Source organism: Halichoeres trimaculatus, unplaced genomic scaffold (assembly GCF_033239565.1).
Source record: "Halichoeres trimaculatus isolate MK-OKI-2021-1 unplaced genomic scaffold, fHalTri1.1 fHalTri1_scaffold_15, whole genome shotgun sequence".
Classification (NCBI taxonomy): Eukaryota; Metazoa; Chordata; class Actinopteri; order Labriformes; family Labridae; genus Halichoeres; species Halichoeres trimaculatus.
The window spans coordinates 16,306,221-16,331,383 of NW_027437193.1; the positions used below are offsets into that span (position 1 = coordinate 16,306,221).

Sequence of the window (25,163 nt, forward strand, 5' to 3'; positions counted from 1 at the left end):
TCCATCTGAAGTTTGGAGGCTGCTGTCCTGCCTACAGGTTTAAGATCTGCTGCATAGTTGTGAAAACTTTCCAACCTCCGTTATGAAAACTCTTTATATAATGTCAGGAATGAATTAGAGTTACTGGGGTGAAAATGTGGATTTTTTAACTGTTTTAAAGCTAAAAAGAGCCAAAGCTGTATGTTTAATGTGCAGTAATGTGTAGTCTTAAAAATAACCATAATAGAATTTTAACACCAAACTTGTACATCTATGTGTAACCTATTTCACATTCACTAGTTTTCTAGTTGAACAATAACAAATCGTGTCTTCCTATCCCAGTCTCTGACATACAAAGGTAGAATATTATGGTCAGTACAACGTACAATTTACGCATTCTTTAAATGGGTAAGGTATCATTTATGTAAGCAAACCACGCAGTCTGCCTGACTCAAACATCCAGGAGCGGCTCGCATCTCGCAGATCCCCAGTGCTGCGTATGAACTTCTGCCATGTGCTGCTGCAGCAGACTTTATGTAAGGCGTGATGCCGAAGTTTTCATGTGACAGCACAAGCATGTCAACATGCACCACAACAGACTCCACAGAGACTTTTCTTTGCTCTGAGCGCACACTGAGCACAGAGACGTGCTTAGGTAACAATCAAGCGAGTTAGTTACTTTAGTTTTACTCGTTCGTAAGGACGCCACTGTTGGCATTTTAACAGCAACACCGACACAAGGTTATCCTGACACCAGTGGACTCCTGTCCCGCTGTCATGTGGGCAGGTCTGCTGGCCTGCTGACCGGGATTGACCCTCACACTGACACAGTTATGCAACTTTGACGATTCACACTTGCACTGTAATTTCACGACAAAAGCAAGCAGCATTAGCAGCCCTGATATATTAATGTGTTACATTTAAAGCACCACGAGCTTACAGCACAATCGATACATCACGCGCACTCAATAGCGTAACTGCACCGACCTCACAAGGCGCAAATCCTCTCCTGAGCGTGCTGTCCGTGAAATAAGGCGCCGTTTTCTGAGCCCGTTGTATTTGAATCCAAACTAGAGCAAAGGGGTACCGAATGTCCTGGGCTGGTCTCACAGGCTGCTCTGTTAAGTTCGGGTTTCCAGGCACACCGGCTCTCTGCCCTGCATCTCGAGCTCTGATAGTGACCTCATTCCAAGCTCCCCTAGAAGCCGCGCCCCCTGCTTAACGCAACTGGTCCACAGAGCTGCTCGTCTCCGACTATCCGTAATCTCCACCAGTTGGAGTTGCACGCCTTTTAGTGGGCAGTCGCTTTCAGTGCCGCTCCGCGCTGTGATTGGCTAAAGGCGCTGCCACTCCTTTTACATAAGGGTGTCACCGCTTTCACGTGGGATCCCACGGCAAGCTCAGGCGTGAGAGCGGCGAGAGCAAATCACTACGTCGCAGCGGCCGGTGAATGAAATAGTGCCGATGGTTGGCTCACTGCGGCTCAGCAAGCCCGACTGTTATCTAAACGGTTATACAAGTGTGTGTGTGGCCAATGTGGTTGAACTGTTTGATGCGCAATCATTCGCGTAAGCATAAAAAAAGTTTCTGGACTCGTATAAAAGGTGAAATAAGCCAAGGTGTCTCTGATCAGCGCTGTTATCTAACTTATAAGGCTTTCTTACATAAAAATGGAGCGATGTTTCAAGGATGAAGTCAAGGTAACTTTTTTTAGGGGGAATACTCTGATACGTTATGAAATACACAGAAACGTTATGAAACAATTTTTACTTTGACTAAAGCGGCGAAAGTGATCTCCACATGCTACAATATAAATTACAGAACTATCCGACTATAACTACAAATGAGTGGTTTAAGGAATAAACAGTTCGCTCAATATACAAATGGTACTATAGACAAAGACAAATGTTCAACACACCATTTTTGGATTTATCCAATTTAACTAGTTTTCTTTTTAAAATTGTAAAATACATGAATACACATCATTTTTATTCAAACATTATATAGGGGAGACTGGGGACAGTTGCAACAAGCCTTATTTCTCCAATCAGAAACATGCTAGAGTGATGACACTCACACTGCACATGCTCAGTTGGACCCTCTACCCACCAAGAAGAGAGAGGCCATATTGAGCATCTGGTCCTGCTTCTATCAAGTAGAGTTGTTTTGGAGGTATGAAAGTAGCTTTTTTCATGAGCTGTTTTTTTTTGTCATACTGTCCTGACCTTATGTATGAATGAATCCAAACCTGTCTAGTTTGAATCACTGTTTGTTGACTGTTAAATGACATGGTGAGCATGTGTCAATGTCAATGTGGCTAGCTAGCACATGGCGTTTTGTCATGACTGGTACCATGGGGACAGTTGCAACAGTTGCAACTGTTGCAACTGTCCCCATGCTATTAGGATAGTCATATTAGAAGAGACCACACAACCATATTTTTTAAGATTTTTAGTTCAAAATAGGCAAAATTAATATATCTTATTGCTCATGATGAACAGAACTTGCAATCATATGGAGAAACTAATGCTAATGATAAACAGAATAATTTCCCAAATAACTTGTTAAGCAAAAATTAGCACTTAGTTATTGTTGTATGTTGTATGTGTCATATAAACTTGTCATAGAGTGAATGAATCATCTAAATAGAGAAACTGTATTCTGTTTATTTTCAGTATGCCAAGAGTGAGGAAGAGAGTCACTAACAGAGGGGTTCCCCTCAGTATTTTGGAACAAGCCTCAGATATTATTACAATTGAGGGCAGTGGCCAAGGCCTTTGAAATATGCCACACCACATTGTTCAGGTTCCACAAGAAAAAAAAATCTTGCAAGCACAGCATCAAAACATAATATTGCAAGTTATTCCATTCTTTTTGTCCCAAAATGCAATATTGAGTTTTTATAGCTTCTGTAACATCTGCACATTGACTCAAGGTAGGCCCATGTTTTAAACAAAACAAAACAAATTAGATATACCTTAAATTTGTACAGAAAGGAAAATTGAATTTGAGCCCACTCTGGGTCATAACATTCGTATTTGTCCTATTTAGACAAAACACTGAGGATAATTAGTGAAAAATTAATGTTTGTTTTTTATATGTTGCAACCGTCCCTGATCTGTGTTGCAACTGTCCCCAGGTTTGGGGTCAGTTGCAACGTCTGAATTCCTCTATTCAAAAGAATCTTGTGATTAATATGTTATATGTAGCCATCTTTAAATGGTATGGGCATTTAGCAGACAGATGTAGGTTTAATATGTAAAGATTTGGTGAGACTAGTCTCCCCTACAGCAGCGCTATCATTGGGAAATGAGGAGCAAGTCAGTCACACTGCTGCCCCTAGTGACTGGATTTGGACCCATTCAGCTGCTAGTCCACCCACCTGTCAGGGGTGAATCTATGAACTGGTTTTGCCAAAAAAAAAAAAAAAAAAAGGTTGGGGGAAAATGTTATAGTAGGTGTACAGTGGCCTTTCTGTGTTTGAATCAGTCAGTTTACTTTGTTGTGTGGTTGTAATTTTATCTGCAGTGTTCTTATTATCTGCTCCTAACAGAGGCTGCAGTAAAGAAGCTGCTTTACAAAACCCGCTTATTGCTCTGAATGCTGCTCAGTGCCAGTTCATTCATCCATCCTGCAAAGGTAAGTTAAAAAAAGGAATCAGTGGCTTTTCACATCCACATTCTTTTGTTCACATATCTGTAGTGATGCGCACCATTAAATGAGCTTTTTGCCACTGGAATAAAAGTGGAATGAAAAGAACTCTACCTCTGCAACCTTCAACGATGAATAAATTTATCTATTCAAAACCCACAGCTGAACACAGGGAAACCCCTTAGACTTAAAGGGAGACACATTTCAGGAAAAATGCTGTCCAGCTGATTTAAATAATCTTCAATATAAAATGCTTCCCACAGCCCTATGAACAATGCATTTTAAATTCATAAACTCATAAAGAGATCTTAAAATGCTCAAATACTTAGGATGTAAAAAGTGTGACCTGTATCTTGTTATCAGCAAGCTTGACCTTTACCAGTCGGACGCATTGAGAAAAAACATTGGGACATTTCTCATAGTGGATCGCTGACCTCCATTCAGACATTTAAGGTTCCTGGCACACTAAGTGAAACCATCTGCTCCTCTGGACAGACATGATTTGATAAAAACATGAAGAACAGACAAAAACTGGAAAACAGGCTGGTGTTGGAAAATTACCAGGAATTATATTTTTTCTTTTTCATCGGCATTGAACACTGAAAATATTAACTTGCACATATTTTGAACAGGAAAGAAATTTTCTGGGATTTTTTTTTAAACAAATGTGACATATGGTCGATATAAAAAGTCTACACACCCTTTATGATATGAGGTTTCTGTGATGTAAAAAGTGAGACAAAGTTAAATTATTTTTGAACTTTTTCCAACTTTAATGTGACCTGTACAACTTAATAAAAAGTTGTGGGTAAAAAATACCAAAATAAAAAAAAATAAAATAACGTAGTTGCCGACCATCATTCAGAGTGTGTTGGACTGCTCTTTAAGGCTTTTCCTGACATTTTCTAAGTCATGGCTTACAGCAAAAGCTATGGTCTGCAGAAAGCTTCCAAAGCATCAGATGATACTGTTGAAAGGTATTGGCCAGTGGAGGACTACAACAGCTTTTCCAAAGCATCAGATATACCATGGAGCACAGTGAAGACAATCATCATTAAGTGGAGGAAAAAAAAGTGCAACAGTGACATGACTAAGAGGTGGACATCCTTTCAACACTGATAAAAAGACCAGAAGAAAACTGGTTTAGATACTGTGTTGGGATGAATAACGTTACAAATTTTGGAGAGGGGCCACAGGAAAAACAAACAAACAAACAAAAAAAACATCAAATGTAAAAATGTAAAAAACCTTCAGGTCCAAGAAGGGTGCATTGAAGGATTTTTATCATCAAAACTAGCCTGTGTTTACAAAAACTCATTTAAAAAACAGAGTAAGTTAAAATGTTAGTTGTTTTTATCATTCTCTGGTCCCAAAGATTGATCATGAGGAGCCTGAAGTAGGATACTTGCACAGAAAAACAAGTCTCCACATATGGAGCAGAGCACCAGATGGCACAAAGAGCCAGCCGGTCGTGACTGCTGGTTGCCTGGTGCTCCGTGTAGGGCTGAGCCAATGCAAAGTGAAGAGGTGAGAAAAGTGTTTGATCATGCCAAGCATGTGAAGCCTCAAAGACAAGAAGAATGCACATATGTATCTTCCTGCATATCCTCTTCTGATCACACATATGCCAACGTGATAAATACAGGAATGTGAAGATTTACTGAGAAAACTGGATCAGATGGATGTTCAGATGTAAATCTAAATTTCATTTGACTATGTTTTTTTTTTTTACTTCAAAAACAGTCGCGATAAGTAATATTTTCAAACAACTTCTTAACATTTCATTAATGAAAACTTTTGCAATAGCAGGAATTGTAACTGGAGCTTTTTTGTCTTTAATCTTTTGTTGAAACTCAGCTAAAGGAAAGAAAAAAAGTAGATCAAAACTGTTTGCTTTGAAGTCTGAAATTTTTCAGACAGTCAATATATTTAAGTGTGTCAAGTGACACTGGAAACAAGCCTTATCCACCCCCAGTCCTGACGCAGACAGCCCAATATGTTACAGAACTTGGATTAATAATGAACCAAAAACAATGATGACTCAAAAGCTTGATGAGAAGCAGTGACGGAACATAAGCTGTTTCCTTATTTGGTGCCTGAAAGTGAAAAGTGTGAGTGACGCAAATCAGCTCAGCAGTCCTTGTCTCTTCAGAACCCATCACATAACATGGATATCCCCTGAAGGAGTGGGTGGAGTGAGACACACTTGGTTCAGGATCATCTTTATCACTGTAGCTCACATCTTAACAGGCTTGCTGAAAAACTACACAGTCCCTCATATGGTCGTCTGGAAAGTGATGTCATATAATAATTCAGGTCAGTAAGGTCTTTTTCAGAACCAGAAGCTTCAAAGAGCTTTTTCCAATGTTTTCACATGTAAAGGGTAATAACTCCAGAGTTTAAGATATGTCTTTAATAAGAAAACACAGTTAAACAGTATGTAAAAGTTTTTTTTTGTTTTTTTTTAAAGGATCAACCGGGAAAATTTTGTTGAAAAAAACCCTAAGAAAGGAAAAATGAAGAAGAAGAAAAGTCTTATTATTTTGATTGTTTCTTTTTTTAAAAGATGATTATGAAAAACACTAAAATAAATACTGATGCCTATATTCTATATCCAAAAACAAGACCATTATTGACAGCATTAAATATTTCATAATCCAAAGTTTTTTGTAGATATGCTGAATACAAATCATAAATTAAAGGAAAATACTTACTTGGCATTAATTCAACAGGCTTATTATCAAAACATTTTAAACTTTTTGATTCAGATAAAACAATCAGACAGTATATTTTGGGGGATTTCCATTACACAGGATATCCCTTAACCAAAAATGTAAAAACATGCAAGGTGCTAAATTCTAGACATAACATGAATGACAAATATAGAGAGACAATGATGTCTTTGGTGAGGAGTCCAAAAAACAAAAAAACTTATAAAGATGGGTTGTGTTAAGTAGGAGAAAGAATAATTAATTCCCACAGGATAACAAAGCCTGCAGTCTTCCTCCCACTTTAACACCAAGTGGAGCTATTTCCACAGTAACAGCAGAAAGAAGTGCGTCACAGGTGGAGATTCAGATACTGCTGCCAGAAGATGCAAGAAGCATATATTTGAAGAAGTAGGGGATTGTCTTCTGCCGGCTCTTAAACATTTTATTTTACATATTAAGAAATTTAACTATAACACTAGTTACTAAAGTAGTTTACTAAAAACAATAAATGACACAACATATGAGACAATGACTGACTTTGAAAGTTACTTCTAGTTAATTCAGGACAACTGCTGATACTACACAACAGATGATACTACAGAGAAGGGTAGATCGTTAATGACCGACCAACTCCAGGTTCGAATGTCATGGAGAGACTTTATTTAACCTGGTTAGTTCTTATAAAGAGAGTTCACAACTATAAGACTTGGTTGCTTTTCTACATAACTGTTTTGAGGTGGAAACTGGAGGTGGGGTGAACAAAATGATGTTTTAATTTCTTTTGAGGTAATTAGGAGAAAGGGGAGAGTGTTTAAAAAAAACTGTGCGCTGACATTTACAAATATTGGCAGGAAATAAAGAAAGAAAGAAAGAAAGAAAGAAAGAAAGAAAGAAAGAAAGAAAGAAAGAAGGAAGGAAGGGAGATAGGACATAAGATAGGCAGATATGAAAGAAAGAAGGAAGGAATGAAGCAAGAAAGAAAGAAAAAGAGAAAGAATGAAAGAAAGAAAAAGGAAAGAAAGAAACAAAGAAGGAAGGAAGGGAGAGAGGGAGCGAGGGAGGAAAGAAGGGAGCAAGAAATTGAAGGAAGAAAGAAAGAAAGAAAGAAAATAAGAAAGAAAAGAAAGAAAGAAAGAAAGAAAGAAAGAGAAAAGGGAAAAAAGAAAGAAAGAAGGAAGGAATGAAGGGAGGAAATAAGGAAAGATGGGAAGAACGAAAGAAGAAAAAATAAAAAAGAAAGAAAGAAAGAAAGAAAAAAAGAAAGAAAGAAAAAAAGAAAAAAGAAAGAAAAAAAGAAAGAAAGAAAAAAAGAAAGAAAGAATAAAAGAAAAAGAAAGAAAGAAAGAAAGAAAGAAAAAGAAAGAAGGAAAGAAAGAAAGAAGGAAGGAAGAAAGAAAGAAAGAAAGAAAGAAAGAAAGAAAGAAAGAAAGAAAGAAAGAAAGAAGGAAAGAAAGAAAGAAGGAAGGAAGAAGGAAGGAAGGAAGTGAGGAAGGAAAGAAAGAAAGAAAGATAGAAAGAAAGAAAGAAAGAAAGAAAGAAAGAAAGAAAGAAAGAAAGAAAGAAAGAAAGAAAGAAAGAAAGAAAGAAAAGAAAACAAGAAAGAAAGAAAAGAAAGGAAGGAAGAAAGGAAACATTGATTTTCAAAATAAAACATCACTGTGATCAGATTTTGACCAATCATAATCAAGAATTCAGCGCAAGTGTTATGAAGAAAGACGACAGGGTAATAAATGGAAAATGGCAATCAATAGAGTTTCTTTTAAGCATTTTATAAACACATCATCACCCACTCTCTGTCAAATGGGCACTAACGCATTCCCATCAAATACTGTCACCAGTGTTCTCTACCTTTGAAAACAAGTATCAGCCTATTTAAGGTCCACAGTTTGTCTTCTTGACAGGTCTTTATGCTCATCACACATTAAAAACTCTCCATCCCACCGCCACTCAGGCGGAAGTGACTCAGTTCCTTTAGTTTGGGAGTGCCATAGATCGCCCTCAAAACTGCTGCCATGGTGTGTCCAGAATCATTTCATCAGTACAGACATTTTTTTGGGCCAGGAAGTTGGAAGAAGGGGTGTGGGACTGTTTAAACCCTCCATAATTCAGCAGGTGTCTGACTATGAATGTGGTATCCCATTATAGTCCCAGGAGACCAATCTGCCTGAGCTTGTGAACACACTCCCACCCACACACAGCTTGTCACTGACGTGTAGGCGGGTGTCAGCACTCCTGCGTGAGATATCATGGAATTCAGCCACAAACGTGACGAATCACCCAGATGGTGTTGTCTATTTGCCAAAGGGTAAATTCTAGCTGTTTCTCACCACCTCCATTTCTGGATGCCAATGTTAAATCTAATCAGTGAGGTTACTACCGTGCCAAACAAACCAAGGTGACAGCTGATGTATTAGAAAGTATCAGAGAATGTTGAGTCTGGACTGGGAAGTATGTGGTCTAGCATTAAGCTTACCCAGTTGATAACAGTTAAGAATCCCAAAATGAAGGCAGACGCAAAGGATCAGGGTTTTGGTGGCAAGGGTGAGTACAACACAGCTTCCTTTTAGCAAACAGAACAATGTTTAAGACTTTTACCTTCAGATTTATAAATAAAAATACTGGCTCAGCCCTTTCAAATATATTACAGGGGATTAAATATGCTGCTGTGATACCTAAAGTATCAGTACAGTTATTTCCTCAATATTTCCACTAAAGTTAATCAACAAAGCTGTTTCTAAGACTTTTTTTTTTTTTAATATAATTGACGTAACAGGGTGGTCCAGGTCAATACTAATCATGCCCATGCAATTATAAGCCTTAAAATTAACAATACAATGAAGTTGAAATCGGTAACTCTAAGGCTAATTTCAAAAATGTCGTCCCTCAAAGTGTGCTGTAGCACTAAATTATACAAGAGGCTGTGTGTTTAGTAAAACTGTCCTTTGTCTATAAATTACTTTAGTTTTATAGCGATTCCTTTTTGCACTACGTTTGACTTTCTGATCAGCTACTGCAAGAAAATGTCATGAATCTGCTTTTACTTCAAACAACTTCTCTCAACAGATTTTTAAATTACTACCTAACATTAGCTATTTAATCCGAGACTAAAGCAGAGTCCTAAAAGGACTAAAGATATAAAGTTTTTACACCTTATGGTTTTTCATCCACAGCAACTCACCAGCTCCTGCTCAGTCAACCAATCGCAAAGTAGTGATTCAGTCCTTCCATTTCTCCACCTGCTGGCTTCTGCGGAAAAGAATATCAACCCTTAATAACATCTGAAACCAAAAGTGTTGCATACCAAAATTTCCAAATAAAGGTTTTTCTTTATTACCGTGGTTATGACGGAAAAGACAACAACCATCAGTCCCAGATGTTCATGTTTGCTGTCTGACTGTAATGCAGCATTCCTAATGATGACTTGGGGGCCAATTTGTCTCCATCAAGAGCCCTTTCCCCCCTGCCTGTGTGTGTGTGACTGATGCGTAGGTAGGTGGTGATGCCCCACTCTACAAACCCACGTGATTCTTTGATAAAATGTGACAGTTCAACAGATGGATGTGGCTCTTGTTAAGTAGGCACAATGTCAGTGTTACCTACCAGACAGTTCCTGTTCCAGGTGACATGCTGAGCCAATCAGATAATTCTCTGTGCATAATGAACATGATCCTATATTCTGCAACAGTTAAACACCTGTCTTTAGTTTTTCTAAGAGTTAAAACATGATCAGACTTTTTTGTGACATGACAACAATTGGTAAGTCTTGTTTACTTATATATTTACACTGCATTTGTGAATCTAGCTTGAATACTTTAGTCTTTTGCTTAAAAAAATAGTTTCAATGTAAAAAACTTTTGTTTCATGTATGACACACACTAACTGAAGTCAGCAACAGGCCAACCAGTGGTTACTAACAGTAAGGCTACAAGTAGGGATAAAAAATACTACTGTGCTACGACTACGTGTTCAAAATTTAGATGTAAACTCGTGCAAATATTTATTCCTCATTCTAAATAAACACCACTACTGCCACACTAAGCCTTAATCTTCGCAGGGAAGGCATGGCAGCAGGCTTTAGCATGTGAAAATGGGTATATACTGCCATCTGCAGGCAAGACTCAAGAAATCCTTGCAAGTGCTTTAAAAGCCCTAATTGATCAGCAGATTTCAGAACTGCTGGACACCAATAAATCTGGAACATGATTAAATGCTGCAGTGCTGTACTAGTGGTGGGTCAAGATGAGACCTCTTAATTTTTCTTGATGTCGAGTTTATGTAGCTTCACTTTAATAGGTCTAGTCCTGTTAGTGTTTTTGGAAAGTGTCTTGAGATGATGTCCGTTATGATTTGGCGCTTTATAAGTGAAAGGTTAAAAGAGACTTCTCTGAAAAAAGGGTCAGAATTCTGAAGTCATACAAATAATTCATTTTATTTTCTTTTAATATGTAAAAAGTTTGTATGCCACTCCAATGCTAGAGTAAATTCAGGGTCATTAAACCAATTTTTCTTGTGCACTCACATAAGGGGAAAGAAAATGAGCCATAATTGGAAAATAATTTACTTTATATCTGGTCTGATGCAGTATCACTAATGACGTTGTGGTTGACAACATGCAATTTAGATTTACCAATCAGTGGCATTAAGCACGTGTTGCATGGTAACATTTTAGAGGTCAGTAGTGACTACAGGTGTGACGCCATGAATCAACAACGTAGGGCCCAGGCCCTGACTCAACAGGTCCAGGTGGTGCAGGTAGGCACGGTAACGACTTGTGTCTGCTGGAGGACGCGGCAGGTACAGGAAACGCACAGCAGGCTGAGGAGCCTCGTGTCTCCGAATCAGGCTGTTGACAGCACGGATATAATCATCAGTCAGCTGGGCGGCATTGTTTGGAAACTTCTGGATGGGAGACTCCTCTGAATCCCCCTCCTCCACTTGTCTCTCCATCATCTCCTCATTTTGTGCCGACTCCATCACATTCCTTCCATTTATACTTCCTTGTCTCTGCCAGTGCAGTGCCACTACCTGGTCCCACGCAACCATCTGCACCTGAGCTGAGATCCTGAGCTCCCTCAGCATGGCCTGTAGCTTTGTCTCTTCCGCCTCCTTCAGTCTGCAGCCGTCTTCCATGCACAGGAAGAGGCGGAGTCTTGCCTGGCTCCATGCACGGGTTTCCTGTAGCACGCAGGCCAGCTGCAACAGGAACAGTGAGCAGGTGTCGACGTAACCATGGCTGTCAGGTCTCAGTAGATTCAGAGGCCACACGTCAACAAACACCGCTGATTTGCTTCGCTTGGCTCCAAGCTTTTTTCCTGATGCTAAGACCTCTTCACGGTTGAACTGGTTGAAATAGCGTGCTAATGTCACATTCTTTCCCATTTTTACAGCATCAGCAATCACTGAAACATATTCCTCTTCCTGAATGTCTTTAGGATCATCAGGGCTCCGCACATTAGAAAAGAAGGGTGTTCTTTGCTCGCGTGGGTCTATGGACGGCCTCATTGCATCCAATCCATGGCCTGTGGACTGCAGGACTTTACCTTGAAGGTGGTCTTGTGGAGTGAAGTCATCGTAGAAACCCAAGACAAGAGTGTTTGGCCTCATTCCACCTTGAAGCAGAGAGATATTATCATTGTGGGTTTAGTTAAGAGCTATATGAGTGAAGTTAATCTTAATCATACAACATAAAGTTGTTTACCAAAGCCTGTAATGAAAAGCAGGTTTTGAACTCCATGTCGCACTGAGTCAGCCAAGGTAAGATTAACAAATGCTTTGATGTTTAGATGGTCCACCAGAGACAGCCAGGAGTCATACTGGCTCTGCAGAGGATCAGAGGGCAACTCATCTGCAGAAATGTGCACAGACACACAACATATCAAATGTGTGTGTGTGTGTGTGTGTGTGTGTGTGTGTGAGAAAGTCTTCTCATTTCTTCAAGGACAGCATATGTGTTTGATGCAATTTCTCAAAGTAAACAGCTTCTTTTTTTTACACCAAAGGCTTCAGAATAGCAGGGCTAATCAGGTTGGTTTTTACACTTAACCCTCACTGTTCAAACTGAATTCAAAGTCAGATAAAAACAAGATAACCCAGGCTGTCATTCACAATAATCTACAGTTCAACAGCTGCATTTGTTGATTTATGGTCTTAGAAGTTAAACTCCAGCTCTTTTTTGTTTCAGTATCTTCACATGGGTCCTCCTCCTACATAATGCTTACCCAGGACACCCAATTTTACATGTCCCAGCACATAGAGGCCACTCTTCTTCAGGTCATTCATAAAAGTCATAAGACTAATACAGCTTCGAGGATTTGCAACCATCAACAGCAGCTGGGGCCTCCAAAACTTAACATGGTCCTTACGCACATCCAACCGTAACAGGAATTTGCGCACCTAAGCAAAACAGAAAACAGTTAGTTGAAACTCAGTTGCAGTAACTCATTTGAATTTTTACCATCTTGTTGCCTAAACTAGAAAGACAAATTAGCACCTGGTGGAAGATGAGAGCCTGGCTAATGTAGCCCCAGTTGCTCATGGGACCAAGGTAGTGGATCAGCATCAACAGCAGCAGCATAAAGGCTATGCTGGCAAATGCATAAATGGCATTGATCAGAAACATCATGACCAGGCATCCAAGAATGCCCAGAGTGCAGGTGTGCCAGGTAAAACAACGGAACGATGGTCTAAATTTAAAAAAAGAGGGGGGAGGGTGACAGATTATGAATGACAATGACCCTTTCAGTGATTCATGTACAAAAAAAATCAAAAATATTGCCACAACTCAGTGAAAAGTCCAACCATGTACCTAAAGTTTGGTGCAGAAGCCCATTCCAGAGCCAGACAGGCCAGGTTCACAGCAGCATAGACCAACAGGAAGAAAATAGTCACAATACCAGCGATGGTGTTCAATTTACCAGCAAACAACACCACCTAATGGACGGGATGGGGAAGAGATTTTGTTTACATTGTGTTTTAAATACCCTTGGAGAAAAAAAAGTATTATAAAACAGAAAAAACATCTGTTCAAGAAAGTAACATATGTCATATTAATATTTTGCTATTTGTTTTTTTAGAGCTGGGGTGCACGTTTTAAACTGATTATTATATGACTGTATATCACTTAGTCTATCTCATTAAAAATAGGCTGGTTCTGCACATTCATTACCTTAGCTGTGTGGTTCATACATAATAACTCTCCAACTGGTCAACCCCTTACATAACACACCTTGAAGAAGTATAACCTTGCCTCAGGTGAATATGCTGAGGTTTGGTAACAGGTAAGAGGAATGAAGAGTTCACTTATTAACTCAAAGGACCAAACCCTGACCAGTTTCCCTGGCATTCCCTCCAAGCTTCCAAAAACTTCTTATTCCTCAATTGTTAAGCCAGTTCTCAGACAATGGTGAAAGGTCATACATCCAAATCCAGTTCTCCTTTAAGATGGTCTGCTGTTAATGCATCTGCCTCCATTGAAACTCTGCCTTTGCTTTGCTTTTTACCTTCACCTTAAGACTGTTCTGTGTCCAACACTTTAAAAACGAACTCCACTCACTTTGAAATGTGGAGAGTGGCCAAGTTTAAGGAGCAGCAATTCAGGCTAGTCAAAGCCTATGAAACTAAATAAGGGCTGAGAGTACATTATTTATACATTTTAGAGGAAGAACCAAACACCACCTTGTAAAAACATGGTTTTATCTACCTGTACAAGCAGCCAGGACACAAGCACAGAGGCCCAGGGGTTTCCACTGCGAGATGTTTTTCTTGCCAGAGCCAGGACACCACCTGTAGAGATTTGTACCATCAACTGAAGCAAAGTCACTCTGTTATTGCTCATACCCTAAGTCAGATAAACAACTGAGTCATTATGCACTGGTCCTTAAGCCAAAGACACAATGAGAGGATTTTTTTTCTTCTGAGAAAGTCAACACTTCAGGCCATCTGTTGTCAAACGATGCTTTCCAAATTAACAGGCCTTCACTAGGAAAACGAGACTTAATGAAATTAATAACAAGTGACAATTTCTCACATTTGATATGGAGGCCTATTGAAACAGATGGCTGATTATTAAAATGTTGACTCAGCATTAAAGACGACCAGCTGGCACTGGAAATGCTGTCATGTAGTCTTGATCAACTACTTTGCCCTGATCTTTACTCCTAACAAATAAGATCAGTGATTTAATTCTATCTCATTACAGAAGTGGTCAAAGGCTGCACTGATAAAATTAAAGGTCCTTCCATACAGAGATAGACATGTACTCCCCTCATCACATTATTGGAACTTTAAGAGACAAGAGGGAAACAAGAGCAGGACACATGTTCATGTATCTCACCAAAGAGATTGTCTTTTGCCAACGCATACAGGATCCTTGATGCTCCGATAAGATTACTCATAGCAGCTGACATAGTGGAGGAGTAGATTCCAATAGTCACCATAGGTGGCCATATATTGATGTCTCCCAGGAAACTGTAGTCCCTTTGGAGAAGGTGACTAAGGAAAGATGATACGGATTGCAACTGCTTAGTATCTAAGCCACAATATTCTGGATCTTTGATGTTTTTCCAGTACTTTCTCTATGTTTTTGTATATCTTACCGGTCACAGGTCAATGCAGACAGCAGACTAAGAAGATTATAAGTGATGAAAGTTATAATAACAGCTGCAAGTGTTCCTCTGGGAATGGAATAGCTGGGGTTTTTCAGGTCACCTGGAGAATACACGACAACTGTGATACATGGATAGATAGATAACATAAAATAGACGATAGGATACAGACAGACAGCCCATCCCGTAATGGGCACAGTGTACTTCAAAAAGCTTGAATCAATTCAAAGGTATTTGCCCCTTAACAATTCAAATGCCAAAGTTATTTCAGTGTCATCTTACCTGACATGTTGGAGCCTGCCATGATTCCTGTGCAGCCGTTGAACATGACAGCAAACACTGTGGCAAAATTCATCATGGTACCTGTGGTGTAGTCTACTGTGTAACTGGCTACAGAGATGGACAGAAGGCTGGATCACTCTAACACATCAAGGATAGCTAATAAATACAGCACTGACCTTCAGTAGTACAGGTTAAAAGATTGTGACCTGTATCTTCTGCTTAAAACAGTCAAAAGTCTGGACTTGCAGAATTAGAGCAATAACAAGAATCTTACTTTGTGGAGAATTGTTACAGTGTCTGGAATACCAAACCATCACATCTTGCATCATGTCTAACACTTACGCAATAAGTTATCCTCAAATGTGCGGAGCTTGAAGCCAGTAAAATTGGCTACAATCCGACTGGTGCCGTTTATAACAGATGCATCAGGCAGAATCACCACAACAGGCCCAACAATGAAAAAACTGGAGAAGATAGAAGCCAGGACTGTTGTGACTATGATGAGGATCATAAAAGTAGCTTTGGCATAGATTTGGGCTCCCACCTGTAATTAAAGCAAAACAAATATTGGGGATAACTGACCAAGAGTATATTTATATATATACCCAGCACAGCCATGCACACAGAATTTCAAAACATTTCTTTACAAAGCAGTTATAATATAACAAAAGGACTCACTAAGCAGACAATTAAACACAAGAAGAGCAGGTTAGTGCCATAAAGCAGAGACCACCAGTATCCTGAAGGCAGCACCTGATGGGGACCAGCAGCGCCCTCTGATGGACAGTGAAGCAGATTTAAAGTAATAAAGCAATATTTTGTTTGACTGCTGCAATTGTGATAAAACAATCTGTACACATCGCAGGACATGCAATATCAGTTACATTAATTGAAACCAAATTGCAGCCCTACTCACCCATGGCTCACACTGACAAACCATACCTTCTGGGATTCCAAAGGAGGTCATGACAGCCTCAACCAGACCCAAAATATAGAGGGCACTGCCACACACATTTGCAAAGAAAAACATGATCCCAATGCTGCCCCCAAACTCTGGACCTAGGGCTCTGCTAATCATGTCTGGATATCCAAGTTGGGGAAATATAAACTCTCTGGTTTCTGATAGAAAAAAAGTGTTCATCAAACTTTAAAAACTATAATAACAGACAGCCTGCAAAGTCAGTCTTTAGGCTACAATACAAGCAGCCAAGGATACAATAGGCACCTCCAGCATCCAAAGCACCATTGGTGGAAATGGCACACACAGAAAGCACAGTCATGGTGATGATGAAATAGGCCACAAGGAACATGGCAATAGATTGGTAGAGCCCAGCTTGACCCACAACAAATCCTACAGGAAGAGGAGGAAATCACAAAAGGTAGAACAATCCAAGTAATTGCAAACATTTTTTTCTGTAACCTTTTTCTGTTGTTGGCATCATAATAATGAAATGGAAGGAAGCAGAAAAGAAAGGCTGGATGATGGTGTTTCAAGTAGTCAGAGTAGCAAAGGTCAGGAGATACAACTTTGAAGTGGCTGCCACAATTGCCACCATTATTATTGTTGTTATTATAATCATTATTAATTAATTCATTAATTAGTTGAATTAAAATTGTTAAAGGATTTGTAAAATGATATGCTCAACCTTTTTCAATTCTTACTGATTGGAGGGCATACATATTTATTTAAGAAAAGAAATAATCAAAAATTAAATCAAAATCATCAGAGAAACTGAATATAGGCTAATTGAGGTGCCTTTTCCGCCGCTGCTTGACATAGCTTCAATCCCATAAACAGAGGAGAAATTTCCCGCCATTGATCTGTAGTATCTTTTAATGGTGGGGTATTCAGATGTAGCTTGAGAACGTATTTTAGTCAGAACTGTCTTTTACGAGAGTTTTACAAGTAATATGTGCTTCCTCCACTGATTACCGATACGTAAGAAGACCACGACACTAAACATGGACAGCAGAGTTGGTATGACCACGCCAAACACCACGCCGAGCTTCCGGGTTGATTTGTTTTTGGACCGTCTGCCACTTTTGCTCGTCTTCGCCCCGGGATTAGCGGCATCTTTCTTGTCCGGCGTGGCGCTAGTGGTGAGTCGGTAATGTAGAAGAGGAGCCTTTTCAGACATTGTTGGTTACGGACGGTGAATACGATCCCCTTGTAGTACACGATGGCGAAGCTGCTTGACAGTTTGAACCGCACGCGCTCAGTGTTTGTCCGCCATCACGTCATCTAACGGCCCAAGCAACGTCGAGCTAACTGCTTGAACGACCGCCATTCAGCTACGCACGTCTTCCACACAGAGCCCTGCATCCACACACCTGCTGCAGGTAATGAATGTAATTATGAAACTGTGACGTCGCTTCCTGTGATTGGTTCTTTGAAGTTTCTTTTGATAAATAGACCGGTTTAAAAACGCGTCCAGTCAGTCAGTATCAGCGTTCTTCTCCAGGTAAAACATTGCTGGAAGTTTTTTATTTATTTATTTTTTATTCATTTATTTATCTCAGACTTAAAAAACAGAAAACAAAAGGAAATAAAGAAATAACAAACAACAACAACCAAATCCAACAAGTAGGCTAATATGAAAACCAAACTGTACTGCTACAGTACCTTAACAAATTAAGCATGTGAGTGCAAACAATACAAATCAGATGCAATACTAAATTATAACTTAGAACCCGCTGTCATTATTCATGGAAACAATGTGAATTCATGGGTAATAGTAACCCCCTTTTACATAAAAATCACGACAACAAACAAAACATCCTCAATATAAGTTAGCACTTCCGAAAACTCATTATATACATTATATGTCCATATAATAGAAATCCACATATTGTTCATACAGTTTTTATGTAATCAAGCCATTTTAAATGTCAACAGTATTTATAAAAACTAAAACATAAAACTAAATATTTGAGAGGGTCGAAGTGTTCGAGTTTATGTGGTATGATGAAAGTACGGTGGCCTTGAAGTGCAAAACAGGAGAACAACAGTGAAACAAAACACAAAACAAAACAAAGAAAAAAAAGGAAGGTACCTGTTCTGACTCTAATTGGAGGAACCTAACTGTTTGTCTATTTATCTGGAAGGAGATGAGGTGTCCATTGTGGATTTTTCCACGCAACATTAGTACAGCGGGTGGTACAAGCTTTGTCTGTACTTCCAGAGGATATTTTGATTCAGGGCATTCATGCAATGCCATACTAGATATGTTATCAACTTTTCACAATACCAAAAATAATTGGTGCAAGTCACTAACTGGTTTAAAAGAAACAGTGTTGCGTTCCCTTTTTTTGGTTCTGTGTTATTATTATTTTTTTCTACAGTGTTTTGCACTTCAGGATCACTGAAAAAAAGGCTTCTTTGCACTAAGTAATAGACAAATGCATATGTTGAATATATTGAGATAACTGGTAGGAAGTGATTTGGGGTTCAGAAAAAACTGCCGCGAAATAGAGTGGTGTTTGTGTCTGCAGTTAGCTAGTCCCTAAAATATCATTCACCATCAGGTTTAAAGGTGCTATGAGAACTACATTGACTCTGCAGGTAGAACTTCCTTTTGAATTAAGAAAAGAGTAAATAAGTCACCTTAAAATTTCATAATGAGACAAAATGTTTAAAATTGATAATTGAAAATAAACTCTCCCAGTTTTGCTTCCTTGGATACTTCTTGAGCTCATATTTGATTTGACTCTCTAGCTTTAAAAGGGTTTATACTGATGCATCAAAGAACACAATAAAATCAGAGAGGCGTCAACAGTACCAGAATTCAGCATAAGACAAGTAAACAAGTTTCCTAAGTTGTGAAATGGCCGTGTAAATGAGTAGTGATAACTCTTTCAGCAACACAGTGCATAGAGAGAGAGAGAGAGTAGTACCACATAAAGCAATAATGTTAAGTTTCCAGTTCATCACTAATGAGTATAAAACATGATGTCTAAGAAAGCAGAGCAGACATTTTGTTAAAAAAAATCAGCAGGCTGTATAGAATTGAAATAATGGGCCTCATTTTAATGTTTCTGTGAATGCCAGTTCACATGGGAATAAAAGGAAAAGAAGCTGCAGAGAAATGTGCAAAAGAGGCTATGAAAAGACAGTGATGAAATAACAGTGAAATAACAGCAAGAGAATAAAGTTAAAAAAAAAAAAACAAATGTAAACAAAAGTATGATTTTTTAAAGTGCAATAAAATAAATCCCAAAGAATTTGCAACCCAAAACAACCAATTTGCAAGGAGCAATGTGCAGTGCTGGATAATAACTCAATAGATGAAACATATTTTTAAACATATTGACAAATTTCTGGGAACACATTTGGGCAAAGATCTGCATTTACATACTTATGTACACCTGTTTGTGTTGTAAATGTATAAAGTGTATGACCAAAATACAAATGTAAAAGTAATAAAACACTTGATACTGAAAGTCTACAATGAAAACTTTGAACATGTAACCTGTCACCAGTTTTTGCTCTTTTGTTTTTGTTTATCCGTTCTTGGAGTTGAGCATCTCCATATTTGTGAAAAACAGAGAATTAAGCAATTTTTGTATCACTGGGTTGTGCATCTGTCGTCTAGGCTAACCATGAAACGCTCCAGTTTCCCATTGATCAGGTGTTTGTAGTGCTGCAGGACTGTGCTGAGACTATGGGTGCTTCGAGGAACACAGGACAGTGTCAGACTCATTGTTGCCTCCTGCTGGTTCAAAGAGAGAATACAACAACATTTAGTGAGTGAGAAAATAAATGCAGAAAAAAAGAGAAAACAGAAAAGTGATAAGGAGACACTGCACGTTGAGTGATAAAAAGATGACTTTGAAACCTATCAAAAATAAAAAATGCTACCTTTTACTTTCAGAAGTGCTTAAAAGATTGAGTCTTCACATAAGAAACTCACAAACTAACTTTCAGGATGATCACAGGAAATACATTTTGCTCTCTGTCTCACTTGAAAAGTATGCATTGCTATCTTCCTCTTGTCCTGAGGAAGGAAGGCTTGAGGTCACACGACATAACATCATCACTCACAGGGTGCAAATATTCCAGAAACTCTCAAGATTTTTGGAAACCCAGGGTATTTCCACACCAGAAAGAACTGATAATGCCGCTTAATCAGATGCAAACCAGTGAGAGAGGCCCATCAACACGTTTTCACTCTATTTGTGTGAATGTTCACCAACACACTGATAAAATGATCTTGGCAAGGTTTTTCGTGATGTTTTTCAGTGTGGGCGATGAAGACAGACTGAGCCCAGTTAGATTTAATTTGATGATTTACAGGTTAGAAGGCATCCAGAAGTGAAATAGAGAAGATTCTTTTTACAATATTTTATACATATTGATTTAATCAGGACTTTTAAATGTAGAAAAACTGCAATTAAATATGTGTCTATTGAATGTAGAAACCATGCAAAACATTCATTAGTTTTAACTTAAAATGTACACTGGATACCTGGACACTGGATAGGTGCAACCACTCAAACCAGTGCTTATAGGTTAATTTTTTTGCATGATTTTTTTAAACAATTGTCCCCTTACTCTCAGCTGAAGGTTTCCCATGATGAGCAGGTAGTTCTTGATTCTTTTTTCCAGAGACTGCAGAAGTGAAGTGGCACATTCTATCTGGCTGAGAGCCCTCGCTACCTCCACGCCTTCAACAAGAAGCTTCAGCGATGCAACTATGTCTCCTCTCTTCTCTTGTTGCTGTGATACAATACAAACACAACCATGCAGGTATAAAAAAAAAACAGTAATCATAGATTTTTAGAGGTATTTGAGAAGAAGAAGTAAGGAGAAATCTACTGTGAATTTGAGAATGACTCATACATGTGGTGACATACTGATTTGATTTCCCAAGATGCAACATGGAGCTCAACACAGGGGAGCCAAACCGGTGCAGAGAGCGGGGAAGAGCCATTACAGTTACTCTGCGAAGGAGGAGACGCATGAAAAGCAGGTGCATTACAGAGAAGCAGATTGAAAGGAGACTGCAGGTAACAGCACACTGACACATTCAGCAGGAAAAAGAGTGATTGAGAAATGTTTGTCATTCAGAAGGCTATGAGACAACTTCACATCCTCACCAAAGCGCTTTCCAACTCTGCCACTCTGCTAAAAGCCCTCCTGGTGCTTTGATCACACACAAATTTTATGGGTTTCGTTTCAGCATCCCAGACCTCAAAGGCTACCAAACAGAGCAGCAGGAGTCCTGAACAAATATAAATACATACTGAAGCTGAGCTTAAGTTTACAGAACAACAATTGCAATATTCAGCTTACAATAAGTATCTGACCGTAAGTCTGAGTTTTCAGATTCACTACTCACTGCCTAAAGCCATGCCCAGCTTGGACACTCCCGATGAGTCCACATTTGTTCCATTAAGAAATGTTGGGTGGAAAATGCCCTGTGTCCACTGTAGAAGAGTTGTGTGTCCTTTTTGTCTTCTCAACCATTTAATTTCCCACCTTCTCATTCAGGAGTGGGAAGTGCGAGAGTGTTATCTAGCCTGAGAGCAGGAAGCGCTCCAACTTTCCTGCTGCGCAGCACAACAAGAAGCAATGGACTGAAAATGGCATTTCATTGATATACCGGTACTAATCTTTTGGTGGGGTCGACTCTTAGAAAGTTCAGGATACATCATGCGTGCAGAGAAAGGTTAATGTTTTATTATTGCGAAAGACTTAATTTACACAGCTGATCAAATTCTGTCTTTTTTAGTAGGAGGGTGTATTCTAAGTTTGCTCTGGCCAATGGAAGCAGCGGTTTAGTTCATAATTCACAAAAGTGATGTCAGAGGGACCTACACAAACCACGCACTGTGTGGGTGTGAGTAAGCTACTGCCTGTTTGTGGTGTCTGATATTATGCACTCACATAACTTGTACAAGTGTTTTTCAAGCACCAACAATTCCATACAGGTTTTTTTCACTTTTATGTAAAACATGCCAACATTATTGCAAGATATTAAATTTGTAACTTTTGACACAGCTCTAAGCAGCCTCTTTTACACGTAAATATAACGTTTACATGGACATGATTAAATCACAGCAAACGAGATTATCCATCCGAGTGTAGTTTGATAGCCACTCTCCTTGTATTTATCACCCAGGACGAGAAGTAAACGAGCGGTGTTCAGTGTACATGCAATCACCCATCGGGTTGTAATGTCTGCGGGGCGCAGCTGGAAGACGCGGTGACGCTCCAATTGAATTGCCTCGAGAGAGCGCGAGACGTTATCTGAGAGAGAAAAGAAAACATGAGGGTATGCACCATCCATCCTCATTTGGACCCACGTGCCATCCTGATCACATCGGCACGGACATTGACCGAGCCCCTGCACTCTTCTATTTGCACCCAAGCTCTTTCTGCGCACCTTCATCAAGTCGTATGACGTCTAATATTAGACCCCAAGAGTGTGTGTTTTATCACACACACACGCACACACACACGAGAGAGAGATAGAGACGCAAAGAGAGAGAGAGGGAGGGAGAGCATGAACACTTAACACATGTTTGTCTTTTCTCCCTCCAAGCCTCCTCGTGTCCCTGCAGACAATCCATAGCGCCGCTAATTAAGACGAATGGGTGCTCCGCGGATAATGACCGGAGTGCCTGGAATCCAGCACGCAAGGAGAAAACTGCGGGCCATGGCACTCACGGTACCCGCATTGCATCACGGACATCACACCCGGTACCCCGCTGTCTCCCTCCCACCTCCACTTGAGCCGACGAGGAGACTGTAGCATCTTATTATAGAGTTTCACAGTCCCATACTGCGCGTTCTCAGACGGCCGCTCCTGGCTGTTAAAGCAAAGCAGCTGCAGCCTGTCCCACAGTGCGCTGCTCCGGAGGCGCAAAACCGGTAATTACGCGCCGTGTTGACAACTTTGGTTCGGTGCAGCATCAGCAACAGGCCGGTCTCCTGGATCTATTGAGATTTCTCTCCGTTGGAGTGATGTCTGATCACCGGGAGTCATCCTCTCCCAGGTCACATCTTGATTAAGCCTTGCGCTGCAACCTGTAGCTCCGTGCCTCTCTTTTCCTGTCGTTGTTCCGCTATGGAGGGACACAGCTGACGGTTTTGAATCCGTAGCCCGAGGAGGAGAGAAGATAAAGGGAGTAAAGCAGGCTCAGGGGAAACCGTAAGTATGCTGCGTCCAAGATGGATCTCTGTCTCTATTCTCTCTCCACAGTGTCATATCTGCATGTCTCCTGAACTTTTGACCATAATTGGCTCAAGGGCAAATGGTAATTGAAGGTCTGATTGGGTTGTGCAGTAACTCCTATTTTTTCTGGCATCGTTTCGTGGTTATTGCACTCAGTTTTAACACACATTTTCATTAATGAGGGTCATATCTATTCATTTAGAAGCTTGCCACAAAAATCCAATGACATGTTTTAATGATGTGCATCAGAGACTCAAGGACATTGTTAAGCTGTAGATATATTTTAGTAGGCACACGTGTACAAATATTGTGCCAGTAAAGAGTATTTTAGTGTAACTTCTGACAGAAAGAAACAGAATTAAAAAGGGTAAGAATTTGTCTGAAGTCACTTCTGATCTCTACTCTACTGAAGACAAACAAATTACATGAACTATGATTTAACTGAGTTTTTTTTTGGCTTTTCGGAAGTTAATTTAATTGTTATTTATGATAAGTGCGGTCAGAAATTTGATAATGTAGTCCTGTGTTGATTCCCTGATGCTTTCCAGACATGGACTTTAAATTATCCACAGGTATACACTTTATTTTTTCCTTACTTTCACGAAAGAAATGGTACATGTTTACTCTCAAGTGTTTTAGTTCTAATCTGGCCTTGGTGTGGTGGCTGGTGTATTTCTAAAGACTCCTGTGTTGTAGACAGAGATGTGGGTCAGTGTGTTTGGGCTTGGGGCTGCAGAGCACCTAATTCCTCTGCTGAGGGGCCACATCAGCCTTGCCTGCAATCTCAAGAATAGAAAAAAGTTGGTGACCATCTTTAACTTTGGTTAGAGGAGAAAAAACTAAAGACAGGTTGTGATGCATTCACAGGAGCAAACGGTCGTTTAAGACTCCCCACTACATTTTAATCTAATTAAGCTACCAGCTACAAAAGTGTGAAAAAAGGAAAAACAGAAAAATCATTTAGCCTTACAAGCTTCAAACATATGTTTACAAATCATTGTTTTAGAAAATCTAAAGTAAATCACAAGTTTTCACATTTATACTTGCGCCATTCCAAAATTTGGCTAAAATGTATAAATACATTGCCTTTTGATACCTTTAATACATATCATTATAAAGCAAACTATCAACATTGATTTCCCTTTGATTTACAAATACCATAAATGTAGTTTTCTTTCTAGACAAATTATCAAGGTCAACAAATCTCTCAACACCACACAAAAGTTTTTTTGGTTCAGAGTTTAAATTTGTGAATGAATATATATCACGTTTGTGAGTGTGGGCCCCTGAGTGAAACCTCTCCTATAACCTCTCCTGTCTCTCCTATATCACTGAGTGGTCTCAGAGGACCAGGCTCGTTCTGGTGCCTGTGGCCCAGCACTGTGCTTTGAACCGGTTGCCTTGCCAACAGCCAATCAGGTGCATCATGTGCAGGACTTTATTTGACAGACAGTTAGAGGCTTTGACTCCCAGAGGTATGAAGTCCTTTAACCTGTTAAACAGCAGTGAGTTTAATATTCAATTGTGAACTGGCCTGTGACCACATTTGTTGAATGTAATGCCACCAGTTTAAAGCTTTATTGCTTTGCTTTTTTGTTAGGACATTTAAAAAAATGATTTATTTCTAGCGTTTTACACACTGCATTGAAACTCATTTGCTTTAATTGTTGCTCTTAATAATCTGAACTCCCTGAATTTCCCATCCAACTGTAGGGATCTTGGCAAACATGACATCTGGCTCCTGAGAAGCAGCAGTGAAT

At 39.5% G+C, this 25,163-nt stretch overlaps 4 protein-coding genes across 7 annotated transcripts in view; 1 reads left to right on the forward strand and 3 right to left on the reverse strand.

The window, feature by feature from the left end:
- per2 (period circadian clock 2) overlaps positions 1 to 1,220 on the reverse strand; it is a 31,438-nt gene extending 30,218 nt beyond the window's left edge. For all 4 annotated transcript variants that reach the window (XM_074688293.1, XM_074688295.1, XM_074688294.1 and 1 more), the window contains exon 1: positions 967 to 1,220. The gene's annotated coding sequence lies outside the window, so the exon portion shown is untranslated. The remainder of the gene's footprint in view (positions 1 to 966) is intronic.
- Positions 1,221 to 10,772: 9,552 nt separating this feature from the next.
- On the reverse strand, positions 10,773 to 17,600 carry LOC141804101 (solute carrier family 12 member 9-like). Its single transcript, XM_074688370.1, has 14 exons — positions 17,160 to 17,600; positions 16,443 to 16,577; positions 16,169 to 16,306; positions 15,905 to 16,002; positions 15,569 to 15,770; positions 15,227 to 15,334; positions 14,936 to 15,047; positions 14,674 to 14,831; positions 14,041 to 14,123; positions 13,147 to 13,271; positions 12,832 to 13,024; positions 12,560 to 12,734; positions 12,040 to 12,186; positions 10,773 to 11,950 (listed from the first exon to the last, which is right to left on the reverse strand). Exons 1-14 carry the CDS (start codon positions 17,362 to 17,364, stop codon positions 11,007 to 11,009), a joined length of 2,823 nt encoding a protein of 940 aa, XP_074544471.1. The 5' UTR covers positions 17,365 to 17,600; the 3' UTR covers positions 10,773 to 11,006.
- A 237-nt stretch (positions 17,601 to 17,837) lies between these two features.
- thpo (thrombopoietin) lies at positions 17,838 to 22,983 on the reverse strand. The gene is given in 9 exon segments (XM_074688592.1): positions 17,838 to 19,938; positions 20,778 to 20,942; positions 21,080 to 21,166; positions 21,323 to 21,447; positions 21,565 to 21,629; positions 21,631 to 21,686; positions 21,688 to 21,704; positions 22,380 to 22,475; positions 22,896 to 22,983. Coding segments are annotated over 9 exon segments (846 nt in total). The 3' UTR covers positions 17,838 to 19,791.
- clcn2a (chloride channel, voltage-sensitive 2a) overlaps positions 22,567 to 25,163 on the forward strand; it is a 69,528-nt gene continuing 66,931 nt past the window's right edge. The window contains exon 1 of the mRNA XM_074688366.1: positions 22,567 to 23,379. The gene's annotated coding sequence lies outside the window, so the exon portion shown is untranslated. The remainder of the gene's footprint in view (positions 23,380 to 25,163) is intronic.

What these genes read in the sequence shown, in the direction of transcription:
- LOC141804101 (XM_074688370.1), bottom strand. Translation starts at nt 17,364, where the DNA reads ATGTCTGAAAAGGCTCCTCTTCTACATTACCGACTCACCACTAGCGCC. An exon ending in GGATGCTGGAGGTGCCTATT is followed by an intron (nt 16,307 to 16,442) that starts GTATCCTTGGCT and finishes TTGGATATCCAG; the next exon opens with ACATGATTAGCAGAGCCCTA. An exon ending in GCTTCTGCACCAAACTTTAG is followed by an intron (nt 13,025 to 13,146) that starts GTACATGGTTGG and finishes TTTTAAATTTAG; the next exon opens with ACCATCGTTCCGTTGTTTTA.